Below are 14,666 nucleotides of genomic sequence, written 5' to 3' on the forward strand. Positions count from 1 at the left end.
CGCTGAGTAGGAAAGGTAGAAGCAATAACTTGTTTTGCTCTACCTATTAAAATAATGGCATAATATTATGGATAGTTGAGATATGGATTCATTGGACCAAAATCTGTTGGCTGCAGTCATGCTGCTAATTACACAGTTGTCTTCTTGAACGCAGAACAAAAGCACTATATATGGAGGCTTTTTCCGAGTCTTTTTCGTATAAGAGGGTACAAATTAACACGGCACAGATACATTGGCTTAAAATCTCACCTAACTTTTACTCACCTAAAAGAAATAAATATATTAACTGGTTTCCTCTTTCTTGCACTCAATGACCGGAAGGGTAAAGATTTCGAAATTTTTTACAACTTTCTTGCTCTTGTGAGCTTCCATACAAGTTGTCTATTTAAAGTCAGAAACAAATTAATGAAGAGCAATCTTAAGTAAGTATCATTAAACATGAAGTACTCTTCAAGAATGTTAGTCTCAACCTCTGCTATGGCTGGTCTTATAATTCTTATAATTCTTGCCCCAGAATCAGAGGGTGCCATATCTTGTAATGATGTGATCAAGGACCTGAAACCTTGTGTGAACTATCTTAAGAGTGGAAGTGGGAATCCACCAGCTGCTTGTTGTGCCGGAGCTTCCGCTCTTGCATCAGCTGCATCAAACGCTGCTGATAAGAAGACTGCTTGTGGATGCATCAAAACAGCCGCCCAGAAAACGAATCCCAATTCCAAATTAGCCCAGGCTCTCCCTGGAAACTGCGGAATCACATTGCCTGTTCCCATTTCAACTACTGTTGATTGTTCCAAGTATATATTCTCACATTTAACACGTTATTTGTTTATGTTTTTAATAACATACGTATATGTATATGCTACATCATCTTGTTTGCATACTAACAATTTCTTGTTTGCTCTGCCTATGCAGGATTGGTTGATTATAAAGAAGTGATCTGCACACCCAGTATAAGGGAAAACTTCGCCTATTTTGTAATAACCGGAATCTGTTGATTTCTTTTCGGATTCCTTCAGTAATAAAGACATATATATATATATATATATATATATATGGAAGAGTTAGTTTTATGTTGGTAAAAAAGGAAGCATCACATCACTTCACAAATCAGTCTCTTGTGTAATGGATGTTTGGCAGTAAGTATGAATATCTGTTAAGAGAGAAATATGTATTACTTTCCTTTACATATTATAATTTTACCAGCTGAGAATTAATGTTCAATGACTTATAAATAATATTTACAATAAAATCCTAATTCATATAATATAAAAACTAAAATTTTAAAATCAATTTAATATGGATATTTAAGCATTCTAAACTTGTTAATAATAAGAAATTCACCTAATGTTTTTGACGACCACAGACAAGACATTTCCATTTAATTCTGTAATCAAACATCACCTTATTTATTCAATATTTAATTATAAGAATTCTTATATCAAAATCCGTATATATAATTTTGGGATGAACAGAGATTCTGCTACCTGGCTTGAGTGGGTTTCAAAGCTAATCTCTGATGCCAATTATTACCAAAAAAATGCATCATTAGGTACACTCGATTTCATAAAATAGATGGGAAAAACAGCAGCGTGGGGTAGGGTGGGGGAGTTCATAGGCCAAAAGTCGGTTATTGATTACGCTGCCGTAATAAGCGAGAACAGTGATGATTAATGACCTTCAGTACAAGTAAACTTCCAACACATTAAAATTACAAAAGGAAAAGAATGACAGAAAGCTTGGTTGGAAAGCTAGAAAGAGCAAACTTTTTTCTTTTTAGTTATCAGGGGCCCACAACTGAATACCTTTTCCCCATGCGAAAGGCCAAAATCCGGCACCGGCATCTGGGTGTCGTCCCAGACTCCTCTTTCATCACATTGACTTTACCAATGTCCTATATACGAAACATGGTCGGCCATCGCCCATCGGGCAATATTATTTTTCAACAAGACATGAGTTCCAACCATGTAATATATGTAATCATCCATATCTATTGACAACTATTCATCTCTAATTAAATAAACATCACTGAAACACAAGTGAACTTTTTCAATTTAAAACTGAAAGCATGAAACTTTTTTATTCTTAAACTGAGCTACCATGACCTGCATCACAATATTCAACAGAATGAGGCAACGCATTTTCTCCAGCACACGATTCAAATTCAATAAACTACTCCTGATACCTGGCAGTGAGGGTCACTTGGAGCACTTTAATGATCTGGGGCTGGGGGTTTCAACCAAAACCAAGTCAGCATTCTATGTGGATTGACCTAAAAGTTTACAAAAATGGTGGGGGCGGGAGATGAGGGATGGCTACTGCCTTTTGCTTTTGAGTTAATCACCACCTGTATTTCCCCTGCTTTTGATTTCTTTTTTCAATATTTTCTTTCAAGTTCTACATTCCATGTCCTCCATTGGCATTTGCAATTGCAACAAGTCCACCATTCTTCTAACCGCTTTTTCTCTCTTTTCTTACAACACAACTTCATCATCTGTTCCTGCATCTAAACTTTGATGATCATATAGGATTTCAAATTATGGTAAGCTTTTTTCTAATTGGTTTTTGTTTCTCATTTTTTGGTTCCTTGCCACTCTTCATTTCCTGGGAATAGGATAAGCACTAAAAATACCAATTTTTTTGGTGTTATGCTCCAGGGAACCCCTGTTAACATCATAGTTCGATCACATGTTTGGGTTGAAGATCCTGAGGTTGCATGGATTGACAGTGAAGTGAAAGATATCAATGGCAGAGATGCCACCCTCATTACTTCAAATGGGAAAACTGTAAGCTACCTTCACCTCCCATTATATTGGAAACTTACCTTTATCTTCATCTTACAATTTATTTTTGACATTATCACATTTTGGATTAGTCATTTGTAATTGCATACTATCTGGTGTTTTTCATTTTCTTTGAGAAAAAGGAAAGCTCTCTAAGTTATGATATCGGCTTCTCATATTGGAATAATTAAATTCTCAATGTCCTCATGCACCACAGTTGATCATAAAAAGTTATCCCTACTGCTTGATCAGTAATTAGAAACAAGCATATCATTCACAAAACAATAAAGAAATATATAATTAAATAAATGCTATTCATGGACCTTTATCTACTTGCAAAAGAAGGTAGAAATTATTTCGCACACAGGTTTTGCAATATCATTTGTAAAAGTCTTGAGTTAAAACTGAATATTCAAGGCAAAGAACCATATAATCTTGTTTCTGAAGACCATAAGGGATTTTATCGAATGATAAGTCTGCCAGTTGGAATAGAAGTGCATGTTTAATTTTTTTTTTTTTTTTTCACATCCAAAATTATAGATTATGATTACAAAATTTCATTAAATGGCACCAAGATTTATTACTATTTCTAGTTTTGCTTACAATTAAAATGCCTCCACTATGAAAGGCCTAGTGAAGTGTTATTTATTGGCATCTCTGAGACATTTGCATTATAGACAAATGAACTGAAAGTGTAGTTTCTACCTCTATTCCAGATAGTTGCTGATACTGCTAGTATATATCCTAAAGATACAGAAGCACCGCCAGCAGGAGTTGACGACATGACTAAGTTAGCTTACCTCCATGAACCGGGAGTCCTACATAATCTTGCTTGTCGATTTTCTCTGAATGAGATTTATGTGAGCCATATATACAGCAAATTTACATTGAATTTTTCACTAATTACTTGAGCTAAAAATAATGGATGTATAAATAATAACAATTCCATTAATTACCTTGATATGAACAGACTTACACTGGAAACATTCTAATAGCAGTGAATCCTTTCCGGAGACTGCCACATTTGTATGACATCCATATGATGGAGCAATATAAAGGAGCTGCTTTTGGAGAGCTTAGTCCACATCTGTTTGCTGTTGCAGATACCTGTTACCGGTACATTTGTTATGAAAAAAGACTGAAGTAGCAGGAAAATTATTTTCAAATTAAAATTAACATAAATTAAAGGTAATCTAACATTCTATTCAGGGCAATGATAAATGAGCAAGGAAGGCAATCCATTTTGGTAAGTGGAGAGAGTGGAGCTGGTAAAACAGAGACAACAAAAATGCTTATGAGGTACCTTGCATTCATGGGAGGGAGATCTAGTACAGAAGGAAGAACAGTAGAACAACAAGTTTTGGAAGTAAGTACGCACTATTGCCAAATCTATATATCAGAATATTGAAATGATTGAAAAGAAGACTTGTCTTTTCATTTCTACAGTCCAACCCTGTCTTGGAAGCATTTGGGAATGCCAAAACTGTTAAGAACAACAATTCCAGGTGAATATTTTTTGCTCTTTCTTCAAGGTTATTTATCCTTTTTTCTGGTTAAACTTAAAATATTCATTTGTTTTGTCAGCCGTTTTGGAAAATTTGTTGAAATTCAATTTGATAAGCATGGGAAGATCTCTGGAGCTGCATTACGTACTTATCTTCTTGAAAGATCACGTGTTTGTCAGGTCTCAGATCCAGAAAGAAACTACCATTGCTTTTACATGCTCTGTGCAGCTCCACCAGAGGTGACTTTAAGTACATTGTTATCACAGCTACCAAGCCACACCTGTAGCTACATTAGCTAACAAATGTCCCTTCTCAGGATGTCAAGAAATTCAAGTTAGGGGACCCAAGAACATTTCGTTATCTAAACCAGTCAAACTGCTACGAAGTAGCTAATGTAGATGATGCAAGAGAGTATTTGGAGACCAGAAATGCAATGGATATTGTAGGAATCAGTCAAGATGAGCAGGTTCAGGAAATTGAAATCAGCTTGTAAGAAAATAAAACAATCACAGTTTTCTATTTTTCAAATTAATAGATGGATGTTTACCTGTACAGGATGCAATATTTCGTGTTGTAGCTGCGATCCTCCATCTGGGAAACATTGACTTCACTAAAGGAAAGGAAGTCGATTCCTCCAAACTTAAAGATGAAAAATCACAACACCATCTTCAAACGGCAGCAGAGCTCCTCATGTAAGAAGTGTTATCATTTGAACTATCCCAATATATATTCTTTTTGTTTCTCTGTTTTTGTTTGGGCGTGGGGTAATTTCTATAGATGCCTGTCGATTTTCTCTGAATATCCATTCATTCAGGTGCAATGAGAAGGCACTAGAAGACTCACTTTGCAAGCGTGTCATAGTGACTCCTGATGGTAACATCACAAAACCACTGGACCCAGATTCTGCAGCACTAAGTCGTGATGCCTTAGCCAAGACTGTTTACTCCAGGCTGTTTGACTGGTAAGCAAATTATACACAATATTCAAACAAACGATTGCATTCAATGATGTCATCCAGGTAGTTGATACATGAACCTGAAGAGATAACAAAACCAACTTCCGGATCTCAGCTCTGTTTTCTTAACCTGAATTAAAGTGTACAGAAATGAACTGAATAAGGATAAAAATTTCAAACACTGCAACAGGATTGTGGAAAAGATAAACAGTTCAATTGGGCAAGATCCAAATGCAGCAAGTTTAATAGGAGTCCTTGACATTTATGGCTTTGAAAGCTTCAAGATCAACAGGTATGTCATGGTAGACAATACTTTTATCAATAAATATTTGAGCATCTAGCTTAAAATCTAAAAAAAATTTATTGGTAGTTTTGAGCAGCTATGTATCAACCTAACAAATGAGAAATTACAACAACACTTTAATCAGGTAAGAGGAGCATAAAGTTTCTATATATGCTTTCAACATTAACTATTATGCAATTTTGATCTGGAGCATTCCATTCTCTACAGCATGTATTCAAGATGGAGCAAGAGGAGTACACAAGGGAGGAAATAAACTGGAGCTACGTGGAATTTGTTGATAACCAGGATGTTCTGGATCTTATTGAGAAGGTATTATCTCCTATAAGACTGCTGAATTCCTAATTAAGATGTCAAAAGCTTTTGTATATATGAAATCTTAAGAAATGGTTGCATGTCCTTGCAAGCAGAAACCTGGGGGTATAATTGCACTACTTGATGAAGCCTGGTATGTATTCTATGTACTTAACATCATATGTATATCGATAACTAGAAAAAAAGATAAACTCATCCCGTCTGGTTGAGCTTTAAAACGGAAGTGCAAACCCTGGATAGCACAACGGTATGTGCTACCAGAAAACACAAGTAATTAAAACAAACGTGAAAGAGAAACATGTATACTAAATGAAAGAATTACAGCACAAGTTTAATTCATCTGCAGTATGTTTCCCAAGTCAACCCATGAGACATTTGCACAGAAGATGTATCAAACATATAAAGCACACAAGCGTTTCAGCAAGCCAAAACTTGCTCGAACAGACTTTACAATCAATCATTATGCTGGAGATGTAAGAAATATGCAAAGTCCCATCCTTGACCATTTAAATGAATGAACTAAATTTGTTGGCTTCTGATTGTAAAACCTTTTCCCCAACAGGTCACATACCAAGCAGATCAGTTCCTTGATAAAAACAAGGATTATGTTGTTGCTGAACATCAAGCTCTATTATATGCTTCAAAGTGCAGTTTTGTGGCTAACCTTTTCCCTCCATTACCAGAGGAGACATCAAAGCAATCCAAGTTCTCCTCCATTGGTACCCGTTTCAAGGTAAGCCATGTTCCCAGAGTAAGAGATTCCATGTAATTTAGAGAACATAAGGTTCCTGATTTGCTCATAAATAAATCAATTTAACTTTCAGCAACAACTACAAGCTTTAATGGAAACACTGAACACAACAGAACCGCATTACATCAGATGTGTAAAGCCAAATACAGTTCTGAAGCCTGGAATCTTTGAAAACTTCAATGTCTTAAACCAGTTAAGATGTGGGGTAAGTTAATTTTTCCATCACCAAGGGCTACACAGCACTTTCAAACTAATTAAGCAGTCTTTTCCAACTCACAGCATTTCTTCATGCCAGGGTGTACTAGAGGCAATTAGGATAAGTTGTGCTGGGTATCCAACAAAAAGAACGTTTGATGAGTTCATTGACCGTTTTGGAATGCTAGCACCAGAAATTGTAGATGGGTATGACTTCTAGAAACATATGAATCTTCTTCATCTCAACTATTTATTGGACAATATAACCTATGCTGAAACAGAAGCCAAAATATCAATGTCAAGGGTGGAATGAGCATCGACCATTTTTTATTTTTTTTTAGATAACTTCTCTGTAGCAACATCCTAAATGCAGCATTGCTTTTTTTCTTGAACATATAGTATCACCATAAATCTATCTTCTTAGTTTTCGATTCCAGCAATAAAAATAATAATTTACTTCTCTTTCCTGGGCAGATCTGACGAAAAAACAGCATGTGTTGCAATATGTGACAAGATGGGCTTGAAAGGCTATCAGGTACACTAAACATAGTATTAACAATATGGCATTGAAATAAAATTACATTGCTATCAATTCAAAGAAAAACTTCAGTTACATAACATACGCAACTTTCTTCCACAATGACATTTCAGATTGGGAAAGCAAAGGTGTTTCTCAGGGCCGGTCAGATGGCTGAGTTAGATGCACGGAGGAGTGAAGTTTTGGCCAATGCTGCTAAACAAATTCAGAGGAAAATCCGAACACATCTTACTAGGAAAGAATTTATTGCACTACGGAGGGCTACAATTTATATGCAAAAGCAATGGAGAGGTTATCCCCTTTCCCTGGATAATTCTATATTGTAGAATACGAATCAGATAATAGCTGTTGAAGATGGCACTGGATTTTATAAGCAATCTTGCCTAACAATGAACCAAAACAAACTGTCCTATTATATTCAATCCCAGTTAATGCACCGAACAGCCAACCTATCTTAAATGAACTTATGAAGGTTGCGCATTTAGTTCAGCAGATCAAAGTTAGTAACAAGTATCACATCAACTGGTTTCAGTGTGATCCTAATTCTAATTGGAAACCTGAGTTCACTGCCACTGCAAATGATTGGAAATTGATTTTGTTTTTCATGATTGGTTCTTCCCTATCCCTACACAGCACAACTTGCAAGAAGGCTGTATGAAGAAATGAAAAGGGAAGCAGCTACAGTACACATACAGAAACATGGACGTGCTCACACAGCAAGGAAATCCTACACAAACTTACAGGCATCAGCAATAGTCATTCAAACTGGGTTACGAGCATTGGCAGCCCGGAATATATACAAATACAGAAGAAGAACTAAGGCTGCAACCAGAATTCAGGTAATGGACTCTATGGCTGGTATATTTCAGAACCTTCAATTCCAATGATGAATATACCAAATTCTGAAACTGATTTTTTTTTTTTTTTTTTTTTTTTTTTTTTTTTTTTTTTTATGAATGATTTGTTTTTTTTTTTTTTTTTTTTGCAATGAAAGCAGCAAAAGCTATGGTTTTAAAAAGTATGATGATATTAGAATGTATTCCAACATTTCAGGGAAACCATAAAAGATCATGTTAATACTGAGTATTTAAAGGATAGATAAAACATAGTTTGTCACATGGAAATCAAATTGTTATCACATTCTAAGAGAAGGAATTATACAAGTCTTGCAGATTATAAGAATATTTCTCAATCAACAATGCCATGATTTAATATTTTATCAATCTCTGTTCTAACAGACTGAAAGGCGAAGATTTCAAGCTCTTTCTGCTTACAAACAGCAGAAAAAAGCAACGCTTACTCTTCAATGTCTTTGGAGAGCAAAAGTGGCAAGGAAAGAGCTCCGAAAGCTCAGGATGGTGAGCTTCTCTATAAAATAAATAAATAACTTGCAGCTCTACCTTTTGTGCCTATTCTTGGTATTCAACTATTCTCTGTGAGTAGATAAATAAAAGTTAATGCACACTAATAAATATAAATTACCCTGCAGGCCGCAAGAGAAACAGGGGCACTTAAGGAGGCTAAGGACAAGCTAGAAAAGCGAGTTGAAGAGCTTACATGGCGACTGGAATTTGAAAAGCACTTGAGGGTATGTTATTATAACTCTGCTCTACAGAACAAAAATTAATCAACATTATTGGTTTTCCTTTAACATACATGAATGACACGTCACTAAATATTAACGTTACATGCTGATGCCAAAATGAAGTATCTAGGATATACCCAAAGGACTAATCAAAGATAAATATAGCCAAGCCCTTGAACTGAACTATCCCATTTGAGAGACTATTTTATCCAAGCAGCTGAAGTTGATTTCGTAATTAATTCTAGATCAATCAAAAGTTTATTATTTCTTTGTTTCGAATTGGTTGTCTAATGCCATCAGAAAAATATCTCTTGTAGATCGATCTTGAAGAAGCAAAAGGGCAAGAAATCATCAAGTTACAGAATGCATTAAATGAAATGCAAGGGCAACTGGATGAAGCCCATGCTGCAGTCATCCGTGAGAAGGAAGCAGCAAAGCAAGCTATTGAACAAGCTCTACCAGTAATTAAGGAGGTGCCTGTGGTGGACAACACTAAGATAGAGTTGTTAGAAAATCACAATGAAGAATTGGAGGTAGATTTAAATACTCAATCTCCTATTGTTCTCAAACAGTTTGCATATGTACTATATGGAAAAGCATAGATAAACACTCACACACATGGACTAAGAATATATAATCTTGAATATGTAGGCAGAGCTACAGGAGCTAAAAAATAAAATTATAGAATTTGAGAAACGTTACTATGAAGTCGAAAAAGAAAGCAAAGCAAGGCTTAGGGAAGCAGAGGAAGCCGAGTTAAAAACTACCTTACTTCAGGAGACTATGGAAAGGTAGCCAACAAAGAATATTTCACATATGCATCCCTGAGTTAATCAACCAGGCTGACTAACTCTTACTAATAATTCTCAGATTAGAGTTAAATTTGTCCAACCTTGAATCAGAGAATCAGGTACTACGCCAACAAGCTTTGGTAGCATCGACAACTGAGGAACTCTCTGAAGAACTGAGAAAGTAAGAATCTACAATGCGGTGAGCTTTTCTTTGGCAAAAATAAAAATAAAAATAATAATAATAATAAAATTAAAGGTTTCCCTTTTTCCTTAATAATTTACCTGCCAGGGAAACTAGCACACTTAATCTACATCAACGTTTGTTAAATGTTATGAAGCACTGATATTATGATTAGAAAATTATGAAAATACTATGGATATGCATGATGTGACAACTCTTGGAAAAGTAAAATAGAGGATGACTAGGATATTATATGTAAACTACCAGATTACTACATTTTTAGTGTTACTATTCAAACTATATCAATAACAATTATATTAAACATTAGTTGTCGAATTTTTAAATTTTTTTTCTCAATTTCAAGTTATATCTATGGTTCTATTCTATTGAAAACATGACAAAGGTATTCAGATGACTTAATGTACCAAATGCTTTTTATGGTAAAAGAATTTGTTCCCAGATTCAATATCGACATGAATAACGTACAAACATGCTAAACAATGTCAATTGATGAAAGAAAAATCATCCTTTCATCAATTTAATACACTAGTCAGATAGTCTAATGAGACATAGACATTGTACAGAGACATTTACAAAAAAGCAATGTTTATTAGTTTCTACAGTAAATGTTGAACATGGAAATTTCCTAAATGCTGTCAAAAAACAAAAAAAAACAAAAAAAAAAAAAAAAAAAAAAAAAAAAAAGAAGCTGAAGAGATTACTATATACAACAAAGCAACTCCAATACATTATCCACAGTTCAACCACTTAGAAGAAACAATTCAGGTTGCTAGTAAATCTCAAAACCATCAACTAAAGTAATTAGACTGTCGCATATATAAAAGATTTATTTTTTTACCAGTCTCAGGAGTAAGATTGGTAATTTGGAATCAGAGAATGAATTACTTCGTAATAAGGCAGCAATTGCAGAGCAGATAGCTGCACCTGAAAGAGTACAGCCACATGCCAAGGTACAGTGGTCTAGAGTCTATTTCGGTTTTTCATTTTCCAGTATAACAACTTCAAGCATTGTACTGACTTTCTTTGGTGATGCAGAACTTTGGTAATGGACAACAGACAGAAAATCTTCAAACAACAAAAGTACCACTTTCTCGACTACTTTAACTTCAAGAATGGACCAATAATGAAAGTTATTAATCACTTGATATTTTTCAACTAATAGGTTAATTCTTATTTTCAGGAGTCCAGTCTTCTTGTCTCTATCTTTACTAAACAAAGATCTCTAACCAATAAGCAGCAGGTATGATGTTGAAAGCTGAAACTCTGCAGAGACAAAGCAAATCAGTCATTGGAAATACTTGTTCATTTATATAACCCTAAAGAAGTAAATTCTGCATGTTTTATCTTATAAACAGGAAAACCATGATGTACTTATCAAATGTCTCACAGAAGAAAAGAAATTTGACAAGAACAGACCTGTTGCTGCATGTATTGTGTATAAATCACTTCTTCAGTGGAGATCCTTTGAGGCAGACAAGACAAATATATTTGATAGGATCATCCACACAATCCGATTATCTATAGAAGTGATGCCCTTCAACTCACTTTAGAAATATTAAACTTACCTAACTGAAACTAAATAAAATTTCGTCATTTTGAGTTTCCTATTAGATAATCTTATAATGCACTTAATTTTACATATGAAATTTATTTTATATATGATCCTTGTAGAGTCAAGACAGCACCTGTGATCTAGCATACTGGCTCTCAACAACTTCAACCCTTATGGTTCTTGTACAAAGTACACTCAGAGCAAGCAATAAGCATAATGCAGCATCACGCCGTTGCCGAGCCTCTCCTACTATATTTGGAAGGATGGCACAAGTAAGTTTGAACAAACGAATTCATTTGTATATTAAGTTCATGGGAAAGTTATATATATTAAATAAATTATGCCAGGGATCGCACTCATCATCAATGGGTCTGGGAATTTCAAGTGGATATAGTGGAATGGTGAGACAAACAAATGTGCAATCAAAAGTGGAAGCTAAGTATCCAGCTTTACTTTTTAAGCAACATTTAACGGCATATGTTGAGAAAGTCTATGGGATGATCCGTGATGCTCTAAAGAAAGAGATTAGCCCATTCTTAAATCTGTGCATTCAGGCAAGTAGCTTCAACAAGCATGAATTTCAAATTATGCCAAAACAACCAATGTAACACTTAAATTAATTTCCATATTACCATTAACAGGCACCAAGATCAGCAAGGACGAGATCAATAAGAGGGTCATCTAAAAATATCCATTCAAATATAGTTGCAAAACAACAAGCATCAAACATACACTGGCAAAGCATTGTCAAGAAACTAGATCACACCCTGAATATATTATCTGCAAACCATGTAAGCATAAACCTAGTTTTCAATCTGGTCCTGTTAAGTTCATACCAGCATAGTTGAGATTCCCAGTGTTAAGTAACCAACTTTCGGTGATTTCCAGGTCCCTTCGATGATCACAAGCAAAATGTTTAGTCAGGTTTTCTCGTACATAAATGTACAGCTCTTTAATAGGTTAGTACAATAAAAATTACAGTTCGCATGTTAAGCCTTCTGTAACAAAATCAGTTTTGTTCACTTCAAGTAACCATTATAATTTCCTAACACTGGTCTGGCAGCTTATTGCTTCGACGCGAATGCTGCTCATTCGGCAATGGGGAATATGTTAAATTAGGTTTGCAGGAACTGGAACAATGGTGTCTGAAAGCAACAGAACAGGTATGCTAAACTGTTCTAACTACACTGTATGCCAAAACTGAAACGAAATGGGGAGCAAAAAATGCTAAGATGTTCTGTTATGTGACAGTTAGCTGGAACTTCATGGGATGAGCTCCAACATATAAGGCAAGCTGTAGGATTCCTGGTACATTTCTGGATTCCAGATCACTAAGTATCTATTTTAAGTGAGGATCCTTCATTATTTATATTTACCTCATCTTTGCAGGCTTTGCATCAAAAAGCTCAGAAATCTTTCAATGAGATAACACATGAACTCTGTCCGGTAATGCACACTGCTACTGTCAAATTGGTTAAACAGAATATGGAAGCATGTTAATTAGCAGCTGATATCCATTTGGGAAATTTCTATCAAGCTTTCCTAAGATTGTAGAGGAAAAGACATTAAAAGAAACAAACTATATTTCAAGCCTAATTTTTCCATATTTGGTAGTGAACAGAATATAGGAAAAAAAAACCTACATCTGCCAATATAGCTACTTGGCTCAGTTGAATTGAGTTTCTAAAAATGTAAAATAACATGAGAACACAAAATTGTCTTACCTATTTACCTTTCAGATTATATTTCACAACTGAGACGTGGAAAAAGAAAAATGATTGATTGTTGAAATTCTGCTTTGTCAATATCTAACTTCTCTTTAATTCGTTTATCAGATATTGAGCCTTCCACAAATATATCGCATTGGAACTATGTTTTGGGATGACAAATATGGAACCCAAGGATTATCTCAGGATGTAAGTATTCTTCCATACTTGAACCTCTTGTGTAAGTTTGCACTCCAAGGGCCATTTAAGTAAATGATAGCGGAAAATATTAAGATAGCCACTTCCAGCAATTAATCTTTATAACCTGTACCTGCTGCATCTAAAACATCCATATGTAATTAATTTTCTTATACATAGACAACTTCCTTGTATCGGTTCAGTTGAAGACCGAAATCTCCTTGCACTAATTGAATTGACGACTAAGCTTATCTTTTATTACCTCTTTCAAATGAGATTGAGTCTATTATGGTTGATAATATGAGGAGCCATGAATATATTGCAGAAATTTTAAGAACATGGCACAATCAAATCCTCTTCATTGTAAAACCTTAAACCATATTGTTGCATCAAGAATATCAAAATTTTTTGCCTTCAGCCCTAATTGCAATTGTATATCCTTTCTGGCATCAGGTGAGAGGCAGGATGAGAGTACTAATGGCAGAAGAATCAATTAATATGCCCAATAATTCTTTCTTGCTTGATGTTGATTCAAGGTAATGCTTTAATTTCAAAGTTTGATAAAATTTCCTCCAAAGAGAAATATCACACTAACGAATTATCAAATTTTCAGCATACCTTTCACAATGGAAGAAATATATCAATCCTTCAGTGAAATCAGGCTCTCTGATGTGGAGCCACCACAGCTGCTCCGCCAAAAATCAGATTTCCATTTCCTGTTTCAAACAACAGAATGAGTTCAAGTATCCTCTCTGCCACTCCCATAGCAACAATTAAAATAGAGGTTGGGATGAATTATTTTCCAGTCTGCATTCAAAGGTTTTTTTTTTTTTTTTCAGAGTTCTTGACTCCTCAACCGTGTACTTTTTCTTTTAATTTTTTATATTACACTAAATGTTATGATGATTGCCTACTGGATTGATCAATGTCCCAAGAGTAAAAAAAGAAACAAATTAACAATATAGGAAGCATGTTATGTACCTCATCTCAAAAGATGATAGATAGTGAAGAATATGCTTAGAAAAATTTCTAATGTTCCGAAACCCGGACCGGAAGATGACTCGGACAAGAGACTGATTTCCTGTCTGGACGGTCCAACCCAACGGGTCAGACCGGTGATGCCATCAAATATATGCACATTTCCTCCGTGTCATTTCACCTCTCTTTCTTCTTTTCTACTTCATTTTTTTCCCTCTCTTTTTCTTTTCGTCCTCTCTTTCTTCTTTATATTATATATTTTCAAAATGTCACCTCATCTTTCCTTTCTTCTTCTCTACTTCATCTTTTTTTTT

General features: G+C 34.9%; 2 protein-coding genes across 2 annotated transcripts; both read left to right on the forward strand.

The window, feature by feature from the left end:
• Positions 1-402: 402 nt before the first annotated feature.
• On the forward strand, positions 403-1,207 carry LOC116121597 (non-specific lipid-transfer protein 8-like). Its single transcript, XM_031407541.1, has 2 exons — positions 403-794; positions 913-1,207. Exons 1-2 carry the CDS (start codon positions 439-441, stop codon positions 920-922), a joined length of 366 nt encoding a protein of 121 aa, XP_031263401.1. The 5' UTR covers positions 403-438; the 3' UTR covers positions 923-1,207.
• A 2,289-nt stretch (positions 1,208-3,496) lies between these two features.
• Positions 3,497-14,189, forward strand: LOC116121595 (myosin-12). Its single transcript, XM_031407540.1, has 38 exons — positions 3,497-3,640; positions 3,751-3,896; positions 3,990-4,146; positions 4,227-4,285; positions 4,365-4,524; positions 4,602-4,751; positions 4,841-4,977; positions 5,100-5,246; positions 5,431-5,532; positions 5,611-5,668; positions 5,752-5,853; positions 5,952-5,989; positions 6,203-6,329; positions 6,419-6,589; positions 6,681-6,812; positions 6,903-7,009; positions 7,277-7,337; positions 7,454-7,631; positions 7,974-8,179; positions 8,579-8,698; positions 8,830-8,928; positions 9,243-9,458; positions 9,577-9,716; positions 9,796-9,897; positions 10,760-10,868; positions 10,954-10,998; positions 11,099-11,158; positions 11,274-11,444; positions 11,590-11,742; positions 11,818-12,024; positions 12,112-12,261; positions 12,359-12,429; positions 12,534-12,633; positions 12,722-12,778; positions 12,860-12,916; positions 13,306-13,386; positions 13,828-13,910; positions 13,988-14,189. The coding sequence occupies exons 1-38, from the start codon at positions 3,563-3,565 to the stop codon at positions 14,109-14,111; spliced, it is 4,461 nt and encodes a 1,486-aa protein (XP_031263400.1). The 5' UTR covers positions 3,497-3,562; the 3' UTR covers positions 14,112-14,189.
• The last annotated feature ends 477 nt before the right edge of the window (positions 14,190-14,666 follow it).

The sequence above is a fragment of the Pistacia vera genome, unplaced genomic scaffold (assembly GCF_008641045.1).
Source record: "Pistacia vera cultivar Batoury unplaced genomic scaffold, PisVer_v2 Contig997, whole genome shotgun sequence".
In the NCBI taxonomy this organism is placed as follows: Eukaryota; Viridiplantae; Streptophyta; class Magnoliopsida; order Sapindales; family Anacardiaceae; genus Pistacia; species Pistacia vera.

What these genes read in the sequence shown, in the direction of transcription:
- LOC116121597 (XM_031407541.1), top strand. Translation starts at nt 439, where the DNA reads ATGAAGTACTCTTCAAGAATGTTAGTCTCAACCTCTGCTATGGCTGGT.
- LOC116121595 (XM_031407540.1), top strand. Translation starts at nt 3,563, where the DNA reads ATGACTAAGTTAGCTTACCTCCATGAACCGGGAGTCCTACATAATCTT. An exon ending in TAGAACAACAAGTTTTGGAA is followed by an intron (nt 4,147 to 4,226) that starts GTAAGTACGCAC and finishes TCATTTCTACAG; the next exon opens with TCCAACCCTGTCTTGGAAGC. An exon ending in AGCTCCGAAAGCTCAGGATG is followed by an intron (nt 8,699 to 8,829) that starts GTGAGCTTCTCT and finishes ATTACCCTGCAG; the next exon opens with GCCGCAAGAGAAACAGGGGC.